Genomic DNA, 23,978 nt, shown 5'->3' with positions numbered 1-23,978 from the left:
CACTAGTGCACCTTACACATCATGCCCACACAGTAATCCTTGTCACACTGTGGAGAAATCAGCAGTGCCTTGGCGCAGCCATGGAGGGGCACTGCCGAGCGATGCCATACGCAGTCAGGGGGTATAATAAAATATTATTGGCACTACCTAGTAGTGGTGATGTAGTGATATATTAAGAAAAGCATTCTAGTAGTTTATTTTGAGTTTTTTCACTATGGTGCATTGTGGTGTCGAACACTGACGCTAGCTCTTGGCTGCTGTGTGACCCACCAGCCCAAGCACTGCCACTACTAAGTGATTCCACTCCCTGGCCAAGGGTGTCACCACTAGGCAGCGCCCCCTCCTCAGCCAATACACCTGGCAAGTGCCATCCTGGCCAATGGGTAAGTAGTCTCCATTCCACTCCCAGCACAAAGCCATAGTCCCCACCCCCTCCCAGCACATAGAAGTAGTCTCCATCCCGCTCCCAGCACATAGCCGTAGTCCCCCTCCTCCTCCCAGCACATAGCCGTAGTCCCCACCCCCTCCCAGCACATAGAAGTAGTCTCCATCCCGCTCCCAACACATAGCCGTAGTCCCCCTCCTCCTCCCAGCACATAGCCGTAGTCCCCACCCCCTCCCAGCACATAGAAGTAGTCTCCCTCCTCCTCCCAGCACATAGCCGTAGTCCCCCTCCTCCTCCCAGCACATAGCCGTAGTCCCCACCCCCTCCCAGCACATAGAAGCAGTCTCCATCCCGCTCCCAGCACATAGCCGTAGTCCCCCTCCTCCTCCCAGCACATAGCCGTAGTCCCCACCCCCTCCCAGCACATAGAAGCAGTCTCCATCCCGCTCCCAGCACATAGCCGTAGTCCCCCTCCTCCTCCCAGCACATAGCCGTAGTCCCCACCCCCTCCCAGCACATAGAAGTAGTCTCCATCCCGCTCCCAGCACATAGCCGTAGTCCCCCTCCTCCTCCCAGCACATAGCCGTAATCTCCACTCCCTTCCCAGCACATAGCCATGGTCTCCCCCCTCCCTGCACATGGCCATGGTCTCCCCCCTCCCTGCACATGGCCATGGTCTCCCCCCTCCCAGCATATAGTCCTCTCCCCTCCCAGCACAGAGTCTCCCCTCCTCCCTGCATACAGTCTTCTCCCCTTCCAGCAGAGTCTCCCCCCATGCATATAGTCCTCTTCCCTCCCAGCACAGAGTCCCACCCTCCTGCATATAGTCCTCTCCCCTCCCAGCACAGTCTACCCCCTGCATATAGTCCTCTTCTTTCCCAGCAGAGTCTCCCCCCCTGCATATAATTCTCTCCCCTCCCAGCACAGAGTCTCCCCCCCCTGTATATAGTCCTTTCCCCTCCCAGCACAGAGTCCCCCCTGCATATAGTCCTATCCCCTCCCAGTACATAGTCTCCCCCCTCCCTGCATATAGTCCTCTCCCCTCCCAGCACAGTCTCCCCCCTCCCTGCATATAGTCCTTTCCCCTCCATGCATATAGTCATTCCCTCTCAAAGCACATCTCACTTAATAGGGTTGCAGTACCTAGTGTGATGAGCTGGGCATCGCCTGGGCTGGAGGATTGCACAGTAGGCAGGAACACCACACTTCGTGAAGAAAGTGAAAGTAAACTACAGCTTCCAGCAACCCCTACTGCCAGGAGCTCCCGACAGCAAGGGCTGCTGGGAACTGTAAATTACTTTCACGTACTTCACTATTGCATTGAGGTGCCGAACACCGGCGCCTGTTCCTGCCTACTGTGAGATCCTCCAGCCCAGGCGATGCCACTACTAAGTGATTCCACCCATTGGCCAAGGGTGACACTGCCAAGCGGCGCCCCCTCCTCGGCTGGCGCCCCTGGCGAGTGCCATCCTGGCCAATGGGTAGATACACCACTGCTCTCAGCCACACATTACCTGCTCCCATTCAGGTCTACAGGATTTTTGGGGGGCTACACCCACTCTATGGAATGCCCTCCCGCGCACAAGAAGACTCTCCTCTAGTCTCTAAACTTTCAATCTTTCTCTGAAAGATCACCTCTTCAGGAAAGTTTCTCATATTCCAAAACCAACCACTTAACGCCATAAGCTATCCTACCCAGTTACATCCCCTCTATACAATCCACACATAACCTTACATATTCTATCTTTCTTCACTTTCACTTCATTTTGCTGCTAACCCCAGGCCAACATTGTGTATATGTACCTATTTTGCTGCGTGACTGGATCATACGGGATGTAGTTACGAGAACGACGGTCAGGATTCCGGTGGTCAGCATACCGACGCCAGTATCCCGGCCGACAGCGGACAAAGGGCTATTCCCACTCGTGGGTGTCAACGGCACCCATGGCGTGGAAATAGAACCTATGGTGAAAGCAGCGAGGCACCATACCTGCAAGGGTCTTCGATGCGCTCGACCCCCTGCCGGCATTCTGACCGCCGGGTATGCTGACTGCTGGGATCCTGACAGCCAGTTTAGCATACCCAACGTGATCCTACAGCCCAGCAAGAACGTTTGTAATCTGGTTGACCAATATGCAATAGATAGCACCTATCCTTGTGTATAAGTGCCTATTTCCCTATAGATTGTAAGATTGTGAGCAGGGCCCTCCTGCCTCTCTGTCTGTTTATTACCCAGTCTTGTGTTATTACTATTTGTTCCCAATTGTAAAGCGTGACGGAATATGCTGGTGCTGCATATATTTAATATTCTAATTCCAGGGCGAGCAATGGGGGTAGCGCAGCATCATGACGCCGTCACGGGCACCGCAAAGCAGCATGTGAATGATGACTACACCCTGCGCCTCTATAACGGCTGGGAGGCCTGCCAGGTATCCTCACCCATCATTTAATACTGACGAGACTGTACTAAAGGATATGGAATGAGAAGTATACTCTGCTAAGATAACGGGCGCTACAAGATCACGGAAGTATCGTGATTTCTGTGTGTTTGGCAATACATTTAAAGCGGTGAAAAGTTATAAGCCGTTATAACCGATTGCTGCAAACTCGCTGATGTCACACCTGCTCCGTCATCTTGGAACCTGTTACATAACGCCCACTTTATTCAATGATGCAAAGGCTTCAAAGCTGCGAGAGAGAGAAAGTGACTGAAGATAAAGCAGCAACCAATCAGCTCATGTCATTTTTCAAACACTGCCTATGACAGGAGCTGATTGGCTGGTACTTTATCTCTCACCACATTATCGCTGTCCAAGCGTTGATGCATATGCCCCCATGTTTTTTCGGGTGCAGTCTTTTTCCAGTTTTTCCCATGGTAACGCGCATAGTAACGTTTACCGTTGTCTACTCTCTATGGAAACGGCCACTTTGTGTACTGACCCAATGATTATAAGAATGCAGCTTATCCATTTGTACCGAATGTCTTTGATATGTTACTGATGAGCTAGATCCTGGTTCAGCCAAGAAAATGTCTGCCACCGTGTGTAGGAGACGCGTCTGCTACTGTAGTATGCACAGAGTCCCTTCTCTTCATACTCCCTTTCACCCTAGTAACCACGTCACGCAAGGGGAACAGTGTTGCTTTGCCTGTAATATCAGTGGCTATATGTATCCGCTATGCATAAACTAGACTATGAAATGTAGAATTATTAATTTTTAAGTGAACGTTTCTGCCTTTACAATGTCATTAACCTCTTCCTTGGCGACATGCAGGTTGTCATCAGAAACGCTCTCGCCAGTCTGACGGGGACCAAAGAAAACTTTGTGTTTTGCAACCTGCTGAACGTCAGTGTGTGTCCGCTGACGGAGACTGCTAAAAGCGTGAGTGGACCGCCCTGTTTCTCACGCGGAGAATACGTCACTGCCTCGCTCTCTCTCTCTAGAGAGAGAAAACGTCACTGCTTCTCTCTCGAATAAGTCATCTCTCTTACGTCACTGCTTCTCTCTCTCTCTCTCTCGTCACTGCTTCTCTCTCTCTCTCTCTCTCTCTCTCTCTCTCTCACGTCACTGCTTCTCTCTCTCTCTCTCTCTCTCTCTCTCTCTCTCTCTCTCTCATACGTCACTGCTTCTCTCTCTCTCTCTCTCTCACGTCACTGCTTCTCTCTCTCACGTCACTGCTTCTCTCTCTCTCTCTCTCTCTCTCTCACGTCACTGCTTCTCTCTCTCTCTCTCTCTCTCTCTCTCTCTCACGTCACTGCTTCTCTCTCTCTCTCTCTCTCTCTCATACGTCACTGCTTCTCTCTCTCTCTCTCTCTCTCTCTCTCATACGTCACTGCTTCTCTCTCTCTCTCTCTCACGTCACTGCTTCTCTCTCTCTCTCACGTCACTGCTTCTCTCTCTCTCTCTCTCTCTCTCTCTCTCTCACGTCACTGCTTCTCTCTCTCTCTCTCTCTCTCTCATACGTCACTGCTTCTCTCTCTCTCTCTCTCTCTCTCTCTCTCTCATACGTCACTGCTTCTCTCTCTCTCTCTCTCTCTCTCTCATACGTCACTGCTTCTCTCTCTCTCTCTCTCTCTCTCATACGTCACTGCTTCTCTCTCTCTCTCTCACGTCACTGCTTCTCTCTCTCTCTCTCACGTCACTGCTTCTCTCTCTCTCTCTCTCTCTCTCTCTCTCTCTCTCTCTCTCTCTCTCTCTCTCTCTCTCTCGTCACTGCTTCTCTCTCTCTCTCTCTCTCATACGTCACTGCTTCTCTCTCTCTCTCTCTCTCTCTCTCTCGTCACTGCTTCTCTCTCTCTCTCTCTCTCTCTCTCTCTCACGTCACTGCTTCTCTCTCTCTCTCATACGTCACTGCTTCTCTCTCTCTCTCTCTTACGTCACTGCTTCTCTCTCTCTCTCTCTCTCTCTCTCTCTCTCTCTCTCTCTCTCTCTCTCTCATACGTCACTGCTTCTCTCTCTCTCTCTCTCTCTCTCTCTCTCTCTCATACGTCACTGCTTCTCTCTCTCTCACGTCACTGCTTCTCTCTCTCTCTCTCTCTCTCTCTCTCTTACGTCACTGCTTCTCTCTCTCTCTCTTACGTCACTGCTTCTCTCTCTCTCTCTCTCTCTCTCTCTCTCTCTCTCTCTCTCTCTCACGTCACCTCTCTCGAGAATACGTCACTGCTATACACACACTCGCACTCTCACACACACTCGCACACGTTCCTTTTACCAGGGAGCATTAGAAATCCTACTGCAAATACAGATGACATGGTTTGGGATCTAGAAACACTACTGGAGTGATATTGCCCAGACTATCATTCAGTTTGAAACTCCCCAATCAGAATTCACTCCCGGTGCACCCAAAATACAGTGTCTAGCAGGACTGCAAAATACCTGAGTCTGTGTACTAAATGTGGACAAATTGGATCTAAAATCCCTCATTCACTGGGTATTACCCCATCTGCTTTGATATTTACCCTATCATATCAGTGTAAGAGCAGTCACATGACATGATTGTCTGATGTTTTAATGTCAACTTTAACTGAATAACTAGTGTAGAGTTAGTGATGTATTGGCGTAGCCGGCAGCTATTGGACTCCCCTATGGACCTAGCAGTGATATTAGTGCTTTGCTTAGTTCCATTTTATTTTATTTCTTTTTTCTTTTAACTTTCCATCCTGCCCTTGGACCTGTCTCTTTGCTGTCTTCAGACTCCTACAACTCATGTGCATCTCCTGACACTAGTCTATGATTTGCATACAGTTCAGTGTGTACCTGTACAATCCCCTTGGACAAAACGTTACCTGGAATGTTCGGCTTCCCGTTGACGGCGTGTCCTATGCAGTAAAAGGGCCTTCTGGGGAGGCTGTGCCAAGCGAGGTGAGATGCGACTGCTTCCTTGTGTTTTTTACTTTCTCATTTACTGAGGCAGCGTGGTGAGCATTACATGAAGAATGTTTATGTATAAAGCAGAGGTTCTTGTTTCAGGTAAGGACCTTTTCTAGTAATCAGCTTTCAGGGCCATGATTCCTATTTACAGTAATTTATTGCTTTGGTCCAATTACTATTCATAGGTTAATGTAAGAATAGATTCAACATGTTTTATGTAAATCTATTGCAACATGTGGCACTTGTGTGTAGGGATGTGGAGTGTGCAAAACCTTAGCAAAAAATCTCTGGGACCTCTCTGACCATCTGACACTTTCTGCTGGACTGAGCAGTATTTGTTCAGAAATCCTGTTCTTGGCTTTGGACTGTAAATAGCTGTAGTGAGCATGAGATGGTGGTGGCTGCAGAATGTTCAACATGAGGTGGTGGTTGGATAACATTGGGACGAGATGGCGGGCGGTTGGAGAATGTTGGGCACAAGATGATGGGCGGTTGGAGAATATTGGGCGTGAGATGGTTGGGCACGAGATGGCAGGCGGTTGGAGAATGTTGTTGGGAGTGAGATGGTGATTGGGCACGAGATGGAGGGTGGTTGGAGAACGTTGTTGGGTGGGAGATAGTGGTTGGGCACGATATGGTAGGCGGTTGGAGAATGTGCCCAGACGCTGTGATTCCAGCATCCAGTTAGCTTTGTATCTTTAGACCTCATTGGCTGTAAATTGCACATTGTATGGACCGAATGTTTATTAATTGTACTCCATCTGATCTGGCCCATTGTACCTACACACCTGTAAATATATTGGACATTGTGTAACTGGGTGCAATGGTTGGATCTGTATGTGTATAATCTACAACCGTAGGTTGTGAGTGGGTGCCAGGTCGCAGGTAATTGAGCTTTGCAACGTCTCGTGTTCTCTTAATTTCTTTTGTTCTTGTAGTTTTACTAAAGGAGTATTTTCAGTGTAGTGGTTGTTTGGGATTTTTCACATTTATTTTGTCTCATTTAGTTCATCTTAAGCCCAGCCAGCAGTCTTTATTTACCCCTGGGCTTACTATGCAGGAACATGTGTGGAAGTGACTTATGTTTCTATTGACTAATTATACGGCCAAGGCACGCAGTCTGAAGTAATTGTGGGATGGGTATCACAAAATCCACATTCCAGCCTGTGTCTGCCCCATGGTAACAACCCTAGTTGTTACCATGACAGTGAGAACCCTGATACCGACCGCTGAAGAAAGTCTCCTTTGTATGGCACTGCAGAACCCTTGTGGCTCCATATAAATGAGGGAAGATGATTATTATGAATAATGTAAGGGGCGACAAATTGAATTTAGCTGCTATTATGGCAATAGGATTGGACAATTTGGACATCCCTCTTCAAGAGGCATGTAGCCCTATTATATTGAATGTCTTAACTACAACTGACCACATTCCCCACCCCTATTACCTTTCTAGGTAACTCCAGTTTCCTCGTTTACGAAGGCTGTACGCAGCGATCGGGGCCAAGCTGAGCGAGAGCTGATTTTCCAGGCCCATATCCCTCCGCTGGGTTTCAGCCGGTTTACTGTTGAGAAAATCGCCGCCCAGGCGAGATTCTTCATGAGAAAGACAACTCCGAAAAGCCCAACGCAGATAGAAAATAAGGTGCGGTACTGTCCTTGTAACATTACTACGGTGGTCATTTCTCCAGGCAATAAGTCACCAATGTTTTTTTCTCTGTCTCCAGTATTACAGAGTGCAATTTCACCCGGACACCGGATTAATCTCCGAGATTAACAATCTGGAAAAGGGGATCTCTTTACCTTTAACACAGAGCTTTTACTGGTGAGAATGCTTCCTATTCCTTTTTATGAATGGAACCAGTGAACCTTTCTTTCTGGCAGCAGGATAATCTGTACATTGATTCCTTGTCACTAGTTCTAATTCTGACCGAGGCATCAGAGCAGGCGTAGGCAACCTGTAGCTTTTGTAGTTACCTGGGACTAGTAGTTCCACCGCAGCTGGGGTGCCCTAGGTTTACTATCTGTCGTAGAGTCTCTGGTACAGGCATTGTAAACATATCCTAACGGTAGAAGCTTTGTGCAGCTGGCGATGCATGCAATGTACACAGTGTCTTCTTCAGTTGTCACCACGCGTTTCGCCAGTATGCTCTGCCTCATCATACCATTGACTTGCAGGTATAACAGCAGTATCGGTAACGATGAGAGCTCACAGACATCGGGAGCGTACATCTTCCGGCCAAACCGGACCGATCCCATTGTCATAGCACAGAATGTCCGCAGTTATCTGGTGCAGGTTAGATACAGCTTCCTTAGTCTCCTACTATTATGAACCTAATGGCTACACACATCCCTCTTATGTCGCTATCCTCTCGAGTTCCTATTCTACACTGCTAGTGTCTGATCTTCCATTACTACTTTGTCATAGATGATCCTCTGCTCCGTTCCCGATATTGTATTTCCATGTTTGGTTCTATGATGTGGTCTCAGGTACTCCGTTTGATCTCCTCCTACTGCTGTGTTTTCTCTCTCTCTTCCTAGAACTCTCTGGTACAAGAGGTGTATCAGAACTTCTCCTCCTGGTGCTCCCAAGTGGTCCGGCTGTACGCGGACCAGAGATTTGTGGAGCTGGAGTGGACTGTTGGTCCTATTCCAGTTAGGTGAGACTAGCACTGGGTGTGAGGGAGGGTTTCCTTCTAATCGCCTGTATTTGTCGCTCACCGCTCTTCTTCTTTCAGGGACGGATGGGGAAAGGAAGTGATCAGTCGGTTTGATACTAAGCTGCAGACAAATGGTGTGTTCTATACAGATGCGAATGGCAGACAGATCCTGCAGAGGAGGTAAAATTGTCTCTTCCGTCTGTCACCCTGTGCTGAGAGGGACAGATCAATGTCACAGCCTCCTCCTGTCTGTGTCGCCCTGTGGTGGGAGGGGCAGACCCCACGTCACATAGCTCCCTCCTGTCTGTGTCGCCATGTGGTGGGAGGGACAGACCCCACGTTACATAACTCCCTCCTGTCTGTGTCACCCTGTGGTGGGAGGGACAGACTCCACGTCACATAGCTCCCTCCTGTCTGTGTCACCCTGTGGTGGGAGGGACAGACTCCACGTCACATAGCTCCCTCCTGTCTGTGTCACCCTGTGGTGGGAGGGACAGACCCCACGTTACATAACTCCCTCCTGTCTGTGTCACCCTGTGGTGGGAGGGGCAGACTCCACGTCACATAGCTCCCTCCTGTCTGTGTCACCCTGTGGTGGGAGGGGCATACTCCACGTCACATAGCTCCCTCCTGTCTGTGTCACCCTGTGGTGGGAGGGACAGACCCCATGTCACATAGCTCCCTTCTGTCTGTGTCACCTTGTGGTGGGAGGGGCAAACCCCACGTTACATAACTCCCTCCTGTCTGTGTCACCTTGTGGTGGGAGGGACAGACTCCACGTCACATAGCTCCCTCCTGTCTGTGTCGCCATGTGGTGGGAGGGACAGAATCCACGTCACATAGCTCCCTCCTGTCTGTGTCGCCATGTGGTGGGAGGGACAGAATCCACGTCACATAGCTCCCTCCTGTCTGTGTCACCCTGTGGTGGGAGGGACAGAATCCACGTCACATAGCTCCCTCCTGTCTGTGTCACCCTGTGGTGGGAGGGACAGACTCCACGTCACATAGCTCCCTCCTGTCTGTGTCACCCTGTGGTGGGAGGGACAGACCCCACGTTACATAACTCCCTCCTGTCTGTGTCACCCTGTGGTGGGAGGGGCAGACTCCACGTCACATAGCTCCCTCCTGTCTGTGTCACCCTGTGGTGGGAGGGGCAGACTCCACGTCACATAGCTCCCTCCTGTCTGTGTCACCCTGTGGTGGGAGGGACAGACCCCATGTCACATAGCTCCCTTCTGTCTGTGTCACCTTGTGGTGGGAGGGGCAAACCCCACGTTACATAACTCCCTCCTGTCTGTGTCACCTTGTGGTGGGAGGGACAGACTCCACGTCGCATAGCTCCCTCCTGTCTGTGTCACCTTGTGGTGGGAGGGACAGACCCCATGTCACATAGCTCCCTCCTGTCTGTGTCACCCTGTGGTGGGAGGGACAGGCTCTGCTGGTTTTAAGAGTTTTTTTTATTTCTTATTTGCAAAGCTTATAGATAAGAAATACATTTTACTCTATATTGGAATAGATGTTGAATAGTGACTTTACTTGCCCTACAAGAATGATCAGACCATTGTGCTTTGTGTTTGCCCTCACACTGTTTCCCATGTCTTGCTGTTTAGAAGAAACTCCCGTGACACCTGGGCGTTCCAGCAAACCGAACCAGTGGCCGGAAACTATTATCCAGTGAACAGCCGGATTTATATCAAGGTGAGTGGTATGGCTCTACAAGCCGTGACTTGCAGCCTGAGGCCTCTAAACCAGAGCTTCTCAACTCTAGTACCACCAACCAGTGGTGGATCCAGTGTGGGTGGTTGGCAGAAGGTGCAGCTGCTCCAGTGAGAGTATTTAAAGAATGTCCTGAATCAGAATGTGTGGTGGTGACTGAAGGGGCAGTATTCGCTTTGTTAGACCAGGTCCACTCAAACACTTGTCTGTCTCTTAGGATAAGGATATACAATTCACTGTTTTAACGGATCGATCTCAAGGAGGTTCCAGCATCCTGGATGGATCATTGGAGCTTATGGTGAGTGCACAGGGTTTGGTAAAGGGTTTGGGTACCCACTCTGCATCCCCTGCATACAATACAGATTCCTGCTACCTCATTGTGATCATTGGCAGTGTTCCATACAGCCACTAGAGGGCAGCCATATCTTACTGTGGCTGCAACTTGTATGCAGCAGATAGTAATTTGACAATATAATGTAAACCTTGTCTGTTTTTTTTTTTTTCCCAGCATGGGGCGTTGTTTCCCTAAAGTCTACAGAGAAGGGATTTTCTACCTATAGCTCTTTTACCTATTGATTTGTACATTACATTTCTTATACCATGTTCACAGCTTCTTTCTGTGCTTATCAGCCACTTCTTTACGTATCTGGCACAAACACAAATTAGCTCCGTGGATACAAATGTATCGAAGGTGCAGCTTTTGCTTATTGCAGGACAATGAAAATAACTCTTCCTGATATAAACAGGTGGCTCTGAGTTCCAGAGCGGAGCTAAACGTATACATACATAGTAAAAGCTGCAGGAGGGCACATACAAGCCGATGCATTAAAGGTCTCCTCTGGTAGGACACCCCTTTACAGCTGACACTGCGAATAGAAACCGTAAGGCCATTTGTGGGCATTCACCTAAAATATGTGACTTAAAGCCTGTTAAATACTCCTTTTTATTTTGGAAATGATTTCAGCTGGCGTGTTAGGCCTCTGTATAATTATAAGTGCAGTGCCACCATCTCCTCCGCCACAGGTGTCTGCTGGGACAGCATGTGTGAGTCATTGTGACACAGCTGCAGGATTTGGTCAGCTAGGTGCATAGTGTATCTGACTTGTGTCTCCTTTACTACCAGGTTCACCGACGTCTCCTGTTTGATGACTTCCGAGGGGTGGGAGAGGCTCTGCTGGAGACTGGGCCGAATGGAGAGGGTCTTGTGGTAAGGGGGAGACAGTTGCTGTTCCTAGACTCTCCAAAAGACTCTGCAGACCTGCACCGGACTCTGGCCCTGCAGGAGTACATGTCCCCCCAGATCATCCTGTCCTCAGGCGAAGGGGTTCCCTATCGTTCACATCAGGGGCTGAGCATGCAGGTGAGTGGAGCAGTTTATTCATTGTTAACTACTTTGAATGGTCTTATGGAAGCTGCGGTGACCATGCCATAAGCAGCAGCTGTGAGAATGCGGCTGGTCCATTCAGCAGGGATTGGTGATATCACTGACAAACCATCCTACACATTCTGTATATATAGCCAGGGAATGCTTCAGTGATGTCACTCTATTCCAGGGCATTCATTGGCTGCGCTCTCATAAATATCGCATCCGACCACAAAATTGGCTGCCTCCGCTGTAGCGCTATGACCAAGTGCAATGTGGGAATTGTGCAGGCTCAATGACTACTCAGCCAACCAGGTGCAGTGAGGATTCTTGACCATACTAATGTCAGTGGTCTTTGTTTCCTCCCATCACCAGTTCTCAGCACTGCAGGAACCACTCCCCCAAAATGTTCATCTACTCACCCTCGCTCTGCATCAGCCCAATAAGGTCCTACTGCGGCTGGAGCATCCATTTCAGGGACAAGAAAGTGGCAATTATTCCCAGCCAGTCACTCTCAATCTGAAGGTGAGACCGCTGCCTCGCGTTTAGCCCTTATATGGATCTGCAGAGGGACTGTGGCCTCATACCCTATTCTTATATCCCCGTTCTAGGAACTCTTCTCCTTCCTCTCGTTGTCTGACTTTGAGGAAACCACACTTGCAGCAAACCTGCCAAAGAGCAAGCTGGTCCGTAAGCACTGGAAAGCTGAGACGGGTGAGTGCCTGGCAAGGGGGAGGAGCCATGTGCAGGTACTGGGGCAGAGCTTGTATAGTAGCTGAGCTGTGTAATTGATTGCTTAGATGGGTTGTAAGCTGGTACAATGATAACTAGATCTAGAATTCTACTAATAAAGTCTGTTTATTGTGTATGTTGCAATAGTGATACCTAAACCACACCTACTTTATTATCCATTAGCATAAATGATAAAGTATTACTGAATGAGGAGTCTGAAGAATGACAATCCTAAGAATAGTTCAAGCTCTTCTATATACTGGAACGCTATGGTGATGTTTGAAAGCTGCCCCCTATGAGAGGGTAAGCTCAGAAGGACTGGAGTGCAGCACTTATGTCCAATACTGGCATCACTGGATGCAAACATGCTGGGTCTGTAGAATCTGGCGTTTTGTGCATGTACTGATGACCACGTTGGCACCAGACGCAGAGCCCCAGCACATTTAAGGAGAGGATATGGTGACAGAAGGCTGGCATCTATAATCCCCAAATGTTCATTCATAGATGAAGGGGTATCCCTTTATTGAGGTCGTCACCACCCAGCCCACCTGAGAAGCAAATGGCACATGCTTTGGAGAGCATCTAATCAACCGGCTCGTTAGACAATGCTGAGATTTGATCCATTTGAAAATAGGTTCATTCTGGAACTTCCTCAAGTTAAAACATTTAAATTGCTTAGGAGTCTCATACGGAAGCGAGTAAACCCCAGACTGCAAGATGTTGGAGACTTCATCAGACTGACTGTCACCGCACCTGAATCTCAGAAGGGTGGACATCATTGCAATGATGGACATTACTCTGCTGAAGCCTAATTTTCTCTTACCACCTCTACAAGGAGCGACAACTAGAGTCCTCTGTATTCCTATCTGTGCTAGAACTTGGTGCTTGGTTCACATTTTGCTTAAAGCTTTTCTGAGTGAGGGGAAGGGCATGGGAGTATCTTTCTTCCTATGAAAGAGCGACTTGTCAACATTGGGATTCCCCACTGCCCTGATTTAGTGTCTGCAGTACAGCTCACACTGACTCCTCTTCTCCCTACTTTCTATTGGCAATCATAGGCGGTGAATAACTAAATCATTTAGAGTCTTGGGGGAAGATTTCAGAGCTTGGAGAGCGACAGTGAGAGGTACTAACCAGTTGTCTTCTGGTTTTGTTTGAAAAAATGACAGGTGCTGATTGGCTGGTACTTTCTTTCCAAGCTTTGATAAATCTCCCCCTTAGACTTCAGTCACTTGACTTCCTTCTGGGAAGAAGTGTCTGATCCTTCCCAAGAGTGAAGAACCGCCAAGTCAACTCTTCCGTGGTCTAAGGAACCAGAATCAGACCTTGGACGATCTCATCGGGCTGTAAGCACAAGCCTGTGTTCTTCACATGTTATGACCGAAGGGTAGGGTGTGGGAGAAGCCGCACAGGTTTTGGTAGGTATTAAAGTTTACGGTAATTGTCCACTGCAAAGGCTGACTAGTCCATTTTGAAATAATTTCTCAAATGAGTAACCATACACGTTATGACAAACTGTTGTGTATACTGGTTACCGTCAGTGGTGCTCCCCTGGGTCAGTAAGTTATAGTTAAACTCAGGAGAAGAAAAAGACAGAAGACTTCTTAGGGAGCACTCTTTCAGATGGACATTTGTGTGTTCAAATACAGAGAACAGATAAAATAATTTAATTAAGGCTTTGCTTTTAAAATTCAAGGAGTGCTGTAGATTTTTTTTTTATTTATTTTTTTGGAAAGCGAAAATGAGAAGTTTTATATAATTATTAGTCTAATGCTAGATATGATGGTGTGCTGGAATTTTTATAACCAATGGTCAATATTTTTTGTACATTTTGCTGCCTATTTTACAGATATGTCTAAATGCCTTAAGAAAAATTACTATCCTGCATATATCCCATCGGGAAGTAGATTTGCAGGAAATTATATCATAGGTCTGAACACCAAATTATGTCAACTCTTTATCGTGCTCACTTATCGCAGTGTGCGTGACATGCGGGCAATAGTAAATTGCAGTACCTGGGTCTTCCCTGTTGGCCTCCCATCCAAGTACTGACCCGGCCCTCCACTGCTTGGCTTCCAATATCAGAGGAGATTGGGTATCTCCAGTGGGGCATGTCTGACACAACACGGGGATATTAATGTGAGCAATGTGTCAGAGAAGGCAATACTAAGTTTCAAAAGTAGCAACAAAACATCCTGTTTTTACATTTGTGCATACAATTCTTCTTAATTCTCGATTAGGGATAATATGTTTTGTCTGGATGTTTAGTGGTAGGGAGTAGAAGATCATAGATTATGGATACAAAGATATAGGGAAAGAAAAACCTTTATGCACTTGGAGTATCCCACTTCTGCTTTTCATCCATCTTGCCATCAATGGCCTAGGGTGGAGAAAGAGAGCAAGACACACAGGCAATAGGTTGGAAAGCAGGAAAAGTAGAGCCATCACGTATGCAGTGATTTGTACACCCAGCCCCGTTACTTGTGCATTGCAGGGTTCATGTGTTCAAAATCTTAAGGTATACGACACACTCATGAAAAATCTGCAGGTGTGATGTGTATGATAGGTATAAGTACCAATACTCCAAAGTACAAATTAGTGTTGATTTAACACTGCGGTGTATATTACCAAAGTGTACCATATAATTAACAATACTTCAGGTATCCAGAAAATAAGTAATTGATTTGTGCTGGTTTTATACTGCAACTTGTAGTAGAGAAGACACTAAGTGTCGGGAGCATTTCACCGGTCACGTAGTGTGCACATGTGACCAGAACAGCTGGCTCTGGTCAGTCCATGCAAACGGGAACATTGGGCAGTAAGGATGCCACTACCTCCGTTTTGGAGGCGCCACGGATCGAAGCAACTCTGCGGTTCACTTGCAGCCCTAATTGTGCTATAAGAGCAACGTTGTGCAGGGTATTGTGTACACAGCACTAGACACGCTGCATAACTCAATATCGCATAGAACATTTTATATCGCTGAACTGTGAGCACTTACGGTATGCTTGATACACCTTGCGGGGGCATAGATTACCGATTCTATAGGGGATATGCAAATGTGGTGTTTCCATGTTATACCAAATGAGTTGCTTACATTGAGAAAAAAACAAACAAAAAACACCTGAGTGTCTTCTCTAATGCAAGTTGAGTTGCAGTATAAAACCAGAACAAATCAGTGACTTATTTTCTGGATAGCTGAAGTATTGTAAATTATATGGTACACTTTGGTAATAGGAACATAGATAAAAATTTGCCTACACCGAAGTGTTTGTTATTATTTTATTATTATTATCATCCTTTATTTATATAGCGCCGCAGCGCCCAATTACAGAGTACATAAACAAATAATCAAACAGGAAAACAGCAACTTACAGTTGATGACAGTATAGGACAAGTACAGGGTAAATAAACATAGTTACATCAGCAGATGACACTGGAATAAGTATCAGGTGGCAGAAGACTGCTGGATTTGGTGCAGTTGAAGATTATTAAAGTAAGAAAGGATAAGCACATGAGGGAAGAGGGCCCTGCTCGTGAGAGCTTACATTCTAAAGGGGAGGGGTAGACAGACTGGAGTGACACAGATGGGGTACATAGAGAGCGTAGATCAGAGGGTTAGGATGAGATTTGGCTGGGTTTAGTGAAGAAGTGGGTCTTGAGAGCCCGTTTGAAGTTTTGTAGAGAGGTGGAGAGTCTGAGGGGGAGAGGTAGGGAATTCCAGAGAAGTGGTGCAGCACGTGAAAAATCTTGGGAGTGGGAGAAAGTAATCCGTAGGCAGGAGAGTCGGCGTGCATTAGCAGAGCGAAGAGGACGGGTGGGAGTGTAAAGGGAGATAAGGTCAGAGATGTAGATGGGAGAGGAGTGGGTGAGGGCTTTGTAAGCGAGTGTGAGAAGCTTGAAATGGATTCTGAAAGGGAAGGGGAGCCAGTGAAGGTCTAGTAAGAAAGGAGAGGTGGACGTAGTGCGTTTGGTGAGGAAGATGAGCCGGGCAGCAGCATTGAGGATAGATTGGAGTGGAGAGAGGTATTTGTCAGGAATGCCAGTCAGGAGCAGATTACAGTAGTCCAGTCTGGAGATGACCAGTGAGTGGATAAGAGTCTTAGTAGCATCCTGGGTCAGAAAGGGTCTGATCCTGGAAATATTTTTTAGATGAAAACGGCAGGTTTGTGAGAGGTGCTGAATGTGTGGTTTGAAGGAGAGGGAGGAGTCAAGGATTACTCCAAGACAGCGCACTTGGGGGCTAGAGGAGATAGTAGTGCCATCAATGGATAATGAGATTGTAGGAGGTGAGGTTATGCGGGAGGGAGGGAAGATGATCAGCTCGGTCTTAGACATGTTAAGTTTAAGAAAGTGCTGGGACATCCAGGAAGGGGTTGCAGAGAGACAGTTGGAGATATGAGTGAGGAGAGCAGGGGAGAGGTCTGGAGAAGAAAGATAGATTTGGGTGTCATCAGCATAGAGAAAATATTGGAAACCAAAAGAACTAATGAGCTTACCTAGTGAGGACGTATAGAGAGAGAAGAGGACCAAGGACAGAACCTTGGGGTACCCTACAGTTAGTGGAAGTGAGGGGGAGGTGGAGTCATGAGAGGAGACAGAGAATGAACGGTCAGAAAGGTAGGAGGACAGCCAAGAGAGGGCAGTGTCACGCAGACCAATGGAGTGAAGGATTTGCAGTAGGAGAGGATGGTCCACAGTGTCAAAAGCAGCAGAGAGATCAAGTAGAATAAGTATAGAGTAGTGTCCCTTAGATTTAGATCAACACTAATTTGTACTTTGGCGTATTGGTACTTATAACTATTATACACATGTCACACCTGCAGATTTTTCATGAGTGTGTCGTATGCCTTAAGATTTTGAACACATGAACCCTGTAATGCACAAGTAAACGGGGCTTGGTGTACAAATCACTGCATACGTGACAGCTCTACTTTTTCCTTATTTCCAACCTATTGCCTGTGTGTCTCGCTCCCTCATTCTCCACCCTTAGCCATTGAGGGCAAGATGGATAAAAAGCCGAAAGTGGGATACTCCAAGTACATAAAGGTTTGTCTTTCCCTATATCATTGTATCCGTAATCTGTGATCTTCTACTCCCTACCACTAAACATCCAGATGAAGCATATTCTACCTAATGGAGGATTAAGAAGAATTGTATGCACAAATGTGTAAACAGGATGTTTTGTTGCTACTTTTGAAACTTTAGTATTGCCTTCTCTGACACATTGCTCACATTAATATCCCCCGTGTTCTGATGGACATGTTGCTTGCAGACCTACCCAACTGGAGATGCCCGATCTCCTCTGATCTTAGCAGCGAAGCAGTGGAGGGCCTGGTCAGTACTTGGATGGGAGACCACTAGGGAAGACCCAGGTACTGCAGTTTACTATTGCCTGCATGTCGCACAAATTGCGATAAATAAGCACTATAAAGAGTTGATATAATTTGGTGTTTTGAACTATGATTGATTTAATTTCCTGCGAATCTACTTCCCAATGGGATATATCCAGGATGAATGATGGTCATTTTTCTCCAGGCATTTGGACACCTCTCTAAAATAGGCCTCAAGATGTACCAAAAATATTGACTATTGGTTATAAAAAATTCCGGCACACCATCATATCTAGCATTAGACTAATAATTTATATAAAACTTCTTCTCATTTTTGCTTTCCAAAAAAAACATTCTCTACAGAGCTTCTTGAATTTTAAAAGCAAAGACGTAATAAAATAATTTTATCTGTTCTCCGTATTTGTACACACCGATGTCCATCTGAAAGAGTGCTCCCTAACAAGAGTCTTCTGTCTTTTTCTTCTCCTAAGGTCTTCACATGTTGGGAGGGAAGTTTTCTGCCTCCACTAAATGTACGGAGAGCTCTGCTATAGCCTGTGCCAAGTTCAACTAACACTTCAGAGGTGGACCCCTCACAGAGTAGTGCAACTGGTGGTCCTCTGCCTTACATGCTGTGCATGAGGCAATTTTGGATTAGTATTTGGGACTAGCAAAAACTCCACTGTTCTCCAGGTTTGGCCCTGAATGCATTCCCCTTTTCTCCTTCATCCACTAGGGGACACTGGAGTACAGACAATGGGTATAGCTGGGTGTCAAAATGAGGATGAGAGAGGACAACTGTGGTACACAATCCAAGATGGTTGTGGAAATAGCAAGAAAAAGGATGAATCTATCCCCTTGCCATGCAAGCATTCTCCCAGGCAGGTCTCCGCACCAATTTTGATTTAATAACCCACATATTTGTCCCATAGAGTTGGAGCAATGGGGACCCAAGTCACTACCTGTTGTGACTGGTGCCCCAGGATGCAATCCCATGGTGGGGGCTTGAAGGATCACTTACTTTATGATGTTTCCTTCATGCATATCCCTAAGCAGTACTGGCAGCTGGGGTGCCAGTTATGGCCAAAAAGATAAGATTTTAAACCTACTGGTAAATCTTTTTCTTCTAGTCCATAGAGGATGCTGGGGACTCCGTAAGGACCATGGGGTATAGACGGGCTCCACAGGAGACATGGGCACTATAAAGAACTTTTAGTATGGGTGTGCACTGGATCCTCCCTCTATGCCCCTCCTCCAGACCTCAGATAGAGAAACTGTGCCCAGAGGAGATGGACAATATGAGGAAAGGATTTTGTTAATCTAAGGGCAAGATTCATACCAGTCCACACCAACCACACCGTATAACCTGGAATATACGCAACCAGTTAACAGTATGAACAAAAAACAGTATCAGTCAAAGACCGATCCCAACTGTAACATAACCCTTATGTAAGCAACAAGTCTTGCAGATTCAGTCCGCACTGGGACGGACGCCCAGCATCCTCTACGGACTAGGAGAAAAAGATTTACCGGTAGGTTTAAAATCTTATTTTCTCTTACGTCCTAGAGGATGCTGGGGACTCCGTAAGGACCATGGGTTTTATACCAAAGCTCCAAACCGGGCAGGAGAGTGCGGATGACCCTGCAGCACCGATTGAGCAAACGCGAGGTCCTCCTCAGCCAGGGTATCAAACTTGTAGAATTTTGCAAAAGTGTTTGAACCCGACCAAGTAGCTGCTCGGCAAAGCTGTAACGCCGAGACGCCTCGGGCAGCCGCCCAGGAAGAGCCCACCTTCCTAGTGGAATGAGCCTGCTGAATTGTGTTACAGATCCAGCGAGCAATAGTCTGCTTAGACGCAGGAGCGCCAACCTTGTTGGCTGCATACAGGACAAACAGAGCCTCTGTTTTCCTAACCCTAGCCATCCTGGCTACATACATTTTTAAGGCCCTGACTACATCCAGGGACTTGGAGTCCTCCAAGTCACCTGTAGCCACAGGCACCACAATAGGTTGGTTCATATGAGATGAAGAAACCACCTTAGGCAAAAATTGAGGACGAGTCCTCAACTCGGCTCTATCCACATGGAAAATCAAATAGGGACTCTTGTGCGACAAAGCCGCCAATTCGGACACCCGCCTTGCAGATGCCAGGGCCAATAACATGACCACCTTCCAAGTGAGAAATTTTAATTCCACCGTTTGAAGAGGTTCAAACCAGTGAGATTTTAGGAACCTTAACACCACGTTAAGGTCCCAAGGTGCCACCGGGGGCACAAAAGGAGGCTGGATGTGCAGCACTCCCTTCACAAAAGTCTGGATTTCTGAGAGAGAAGCCAATTCCTTCTGAAAGAATATAGATGGGGCCGAAATCTGTACCTTAATGGAGCCTAACTTCAGGCCCATATCCACTTCTGTCTGTAGAAAGTGGAGAAAACGGCCCAGATGGAAATCTTCCGTAGGAGCATTCTTGGCTTCACACCAAGATACATACTTCCTCCAAATACAGTGATAATGTTTCGCCATCACCTCCTTCCTAGCCTTTATCAGAGTAGGGATGACTTCTTCCGGAATACCTCTCCCAGCTAGGATCCGGTGTTCAACCGCCATGCCGTCAAACGTAGCCGTGGTAAGTCTTGGAATACGCAGGGCCCCTGCTGCAACAGGTCCTCCCTGTGAGGAAGAGATCACGGATCTTCTGTGATCATTTCCTGAAGATCCGAATACCAGGCCCTTCGAGGCCAATCTGGAACAACGAGTATTGTTTGCACTCTTTTTCGTCTTATGATTCTCAAGATTTTTGAGATGAGAGGCAGAGGAGGGAACACATAGACCGACTGAAACACCCATGGTGTCACTAGGGCATCTACCGCTACTGCCTGAGGGTCCCTTGACCTGGCACAATACCTCTGAAGCTTTTTGTTGAGGCGTGACGCCATCATGTCTATCTGAGGAAGTCCCCAACGACTGCAGAAATAACAAAAGACTTCTTGATGAAGACCCCACTCTCCTGGATGGAGATCGTGTCTGCTGAGGAAGTCTGCTTCCCAGTTGTCCACTCCCGGTATGAAGACCGGTGACAGAACGCTTACGTGATTTTCCGCCCAGCGAAGAATCCTGGTGGCTTCCGCCATTGCCACTCTGCTCCTTGTCCCGCCTTGGCGGTTTATATGAGCCACGGCTGTGACATTGTCTGATTGAATCAGCATCGGTAGATCGCAAAGATGATTCTCCGCTTGTCGTAGGCCGTTGTATATGGCCCTCAATTCAAGCACGTTGATGTGTAGACAAGCCTCCTGGCTTGACCATAGTCCCTGAAAATTTCTTCCTTGTGTGACTGCTCCCCAGCCCAAGGCTCGCGTCTGTGGTTAACAGAACCCAGTCCTGAATGCCGAACCTGTGACCCTCTAGAATGTTAGCACTCTGCAGCCACCACAGGACAGACACCCTGGCCCTGGGGGACAGGCTTATTTTCTGATGTAGCTGTAGATGAGACCCTGACCACTTGTCCAGAAGGTCCCACTGAAATGTCCTCGCATGGAACCTGCCGAAGGGGATGGCCTCGTAGGCTGCTACCATTTTCCCCAGAACTCGAGTGCATTGATGAACAGACACTCTTTTTGGTTTTAGCAGGTCTCTGACCATGTTCTGGAGGTCCTGGGCTTTTTCCATTAGGAGAAAAACCCTCTTCTGTTCCGTGTCCAGAATCATGCCTAGGAATGATAGTCGAGTTGTTAGAACCAATTGTGACTTTGGCAGATTGAGAATCCAACCGTGCTGTTGTAGCACTCTCAGGGAGAGCGACACGCTCTTTAGCAATTGATCTCTCGATCTCTCTTTTATCAGATTGTCCAAGTACGGGATAATTGTGACTCCTCGCCTGCGCAGGAGCACCATCATTTCCGCCATCACCTTGGTGAAAATCCTCGGTGCCGTGGAAAACCCAAACGGCAATGTCTGAAACTGGTAATGACAGTCCTGTACAGCGAATCTCAGGTACTCCTGATGAGGAGTATATATGGGGACATGAAGGTAGGCATCCTTCACGTCCAGTGATACCATAAAATCCCCCCCTTCCAGGTTGGAGATCACTGCCCAGAGCGATTCCATCTTGAATTTGAACTTTTTCAAGTACAGGTTTAGGGATTTTAGATTCAAAATGGGTCTGACTGAACCATCTGGCTTCGGGACCACGAACAGGGTTGAATAGTACCCTTTCCCCTGTTGGACCAGGGGAACCTTGACAATCACTTGCTGTTGACACAGCTTTTGAATTGCAGCCAATACTACTTCCCTCTCTGGGGGAGAAGCTGGGCAAGGCCGACTTGAAAAACCGGCGAGGGGGCACCTCTTCGAATTTCAGTTTGTAGCCTTGGGATACAATTTCCATCGCCCAAGGATCCACGTCTGAAAGAACCCAGACCTGGCTGATGAGTCGAAGACGTGCCCCCACCGGTGCGGACTCCCTCAGTGGAGCCCCAGCGTCATGCGGTGGATTTAGCAGAAGCCAGGGAGGACTTCTGCTCCTGGGAACTAGCCGAAGCAGGCGTTCTTTCCTCTACCCTTACCTCTGGCGAGGAAGGAGGAGCCCCGACCTCTTCTAGACTTATGCGACCAAAAGGACTGCATCTGATATTGTGGTGTTTTCTTTTGCTGTGGGGGAACAAAAGGCAAAAAAGTAGATTTACCCGCGGTAGCTGTGGAAACCAGGTCCGCGAGACCATCCCCAAATAAAACTTTACCTTTTGTAAGGTAAAACCTCCATATGCTTCTTTGAGTCTGCATCACCCGTCCATTGTCCGGTCCACAGGGCTCGTCTAGCAGAAATCGCCATGGCGTTGGCTCTTGAACCCAGCAGCCCAACGTCTCTCTGAGCGTCTCTCATATATAAGACTGCGTCTTTAATGTGACCTAAGATCAATAAAATGGTATCCCTGGCTAGGGTATCCAGGTCAGCTGACAAGGTATCTGTCCAAGCTGCTACTGCGCTACATACCCACGCCGATGCAATTGCCGGTCTCCGTAAAGCACCCGTATGCGTATAGATAGATTTTAAGGTAATCTCCTGTCTGCGATCAGCATGATCCTTGACGGCTGCCGTGTCTGGAGATGGCAGCGCCACCTTCTTGGACAGACGCGTTCAAGCCTTGTCCACCCTGGGCGAAGATTCCCACCGTATCCTGTCCTGTGCAGGGAAAGGGTACGCCATAAGAATCCTCTTAGGAATCTGCAGTTTCTTGTCCGGAGTTTCCCAAGCTTTTTCAAATAACTCGTTAAGTTCATGGGATGGGGGAAAGGTTACCTCAGGTATCTTTTCCTTATACATGCGCACCCTCGTGTCAGGGACAGAGGGGTCCTCAGTGATATGCAAAACATCTTTTATTGCAATAATCATATAATGAATACTTTTGGCCACCCTTGGGTGTAACCTCGCCTCATCATAGTCGACACTGGAGTCAGAATCTGTGTCTGTATCAGTGTCTGCTATTTGGGATATGGGATGTTTTTGAGACCAGAGGGGCCCGGTGACCCAGTCGAAGCCGTGGATTGACTTCCTGCTTTTTCCCTGGATCTCTGCTTTGTCCAATCTCTTATGTAATAAGGTCACATTGCATTTAAAACATTCCACATGTCCATCCAATCATGAGTCAGCGTTGCCGACGGAGACACCACAATCATCTGCTCCACCTCCTCCTTAGATGAGCCTTCCGCTTCAGACATGCCGACACACGCGTACCAACACCCCCACAGGGATATATCTATAAGGGGACAGTTCCCCAACAAGTCCCTTTGGAGAGACAGAGAGAGTATGTCAGCACACACCCAGCACCAACTGACACTGGAAACAAATTCCCAGATATAGCGCCTTTATATATAATAACCGTGTAATACACTCACTGCGCCATACAAGTACCCCCCCCTCCTCTTTTTCTGCCCTCTGTCACCGTGTTCGGGAGAGTCTGGGGAGCCAGCGTCGCTGCAGTGCTCTGTGGAGAAAATGGCGCTGGTTAGTGCTGAGGGGCCAAGCTCCGCCCCCTCCAGCGGCAGGCTTCGGTCCCACTCAATTTTATAAAAACTGGCGGGGGATTTATCCACTAACTGCTTCCACAGCCTATATCAATATAAATGCCAGCCTAGAGGTTTATATTGCTGCCCAGGGTGCCCCCCCTATGCCCTGCACCCAACAGTGCCTGCTAGTGTGTGTAGTGTGTGGGAGCAATGGCGCGCAGCGTTACTGCTGCGCGCTTACCTCAGGGAAGATCTGAAGTCTTCTGCCGCCTTGAAGTCTTCTTTTCTTCTTATACTCACCCGGCTTGTCTTCCGGCTCTGTGACGGATGGCGGGGGGAGACCTGCGTTCCGACTCCCTCTGGAGCTAATGGTGTCCAGTAGCCTAAGAAGCAGAGCCTATCACTTAAGTAG

At 47.8% G+C, this 23,978-nt stretch overlaps 1 protein-coding gene across 1 annotated transcript in view; it reads left to right on the top strand.

Annotated features, from left to right (window-relative positions):
* The window catches only part of MAN2B1 (mannosidase alpha class 2B member 1), a 37,061-nt gene that overhangs the window by 11,319 nt on the left and 1,764 nt on the right, over positions 1-23,978 (top strand). Inside the window, exons 11-23 of the mRNA XM_063931162.1 lie at positions 2,705-2,814; positions 3,659-3,766; positions 5,630-5,746; positions 7,212-7,400; positions 7,483-7,580; positions 7,934-8,051; positions 8,297-8,415; positions 8,494-8,595; positions 10,026-10,113; positions 10,349-10,429; positions 11,255-11,491; positions 11,870-12,019; positions 12,106-12,208. Of these exons, the coding sequence (XP_063787232.1) occupies positions 2,705-2,814; positions 3,659-3,766; positions 5,630-5,746; positions 7,212-7,400; positions 7,483-7,580; positions 7,934-8,051; positions 8,297-8,415; positions 8,494-8,595; positions 10,026-10,113; positions 10,349-10,429; positions 11,255-11,491; positions 11,870-12,019; positions 12,106-12,208 (1,620 nt within the window). The remainder of the gene's footprint in view (positions 1-2,704; positions 2,815-3,658; positions 3,767-5,629; positions 5,747-7,211; positions 7,401-7,482; positions 7,581-7,933; positions 8,052-8,296; positions 8,416-8,493; positions 8,596-10,025; positions 10,114-10,348; positions 10,430-11,254; positions 11,492-11,869; positions 12,020-12,105; positions 12,209-23,978) is intronic.

Source organism: Pseudophryne corroboree, chromosome 6 (assembly GCF_028390025.1).
Source record: "Pseudophryne corroboree isolate aPseCor3 chromosome 6, aPseCor3.hap2, whole genome shotgun sequence".
In the NCBI taxonomy this organism is placed as follows: Eukaryota; Metazoa; Chordata; class Amphibia; order Anura; family Myobatrachidae; genus Pseudophryne; species Pseudophryne corroboree.
This window is presented reverse-complemented; position numbering and strand designations above follow the sequence as displayed.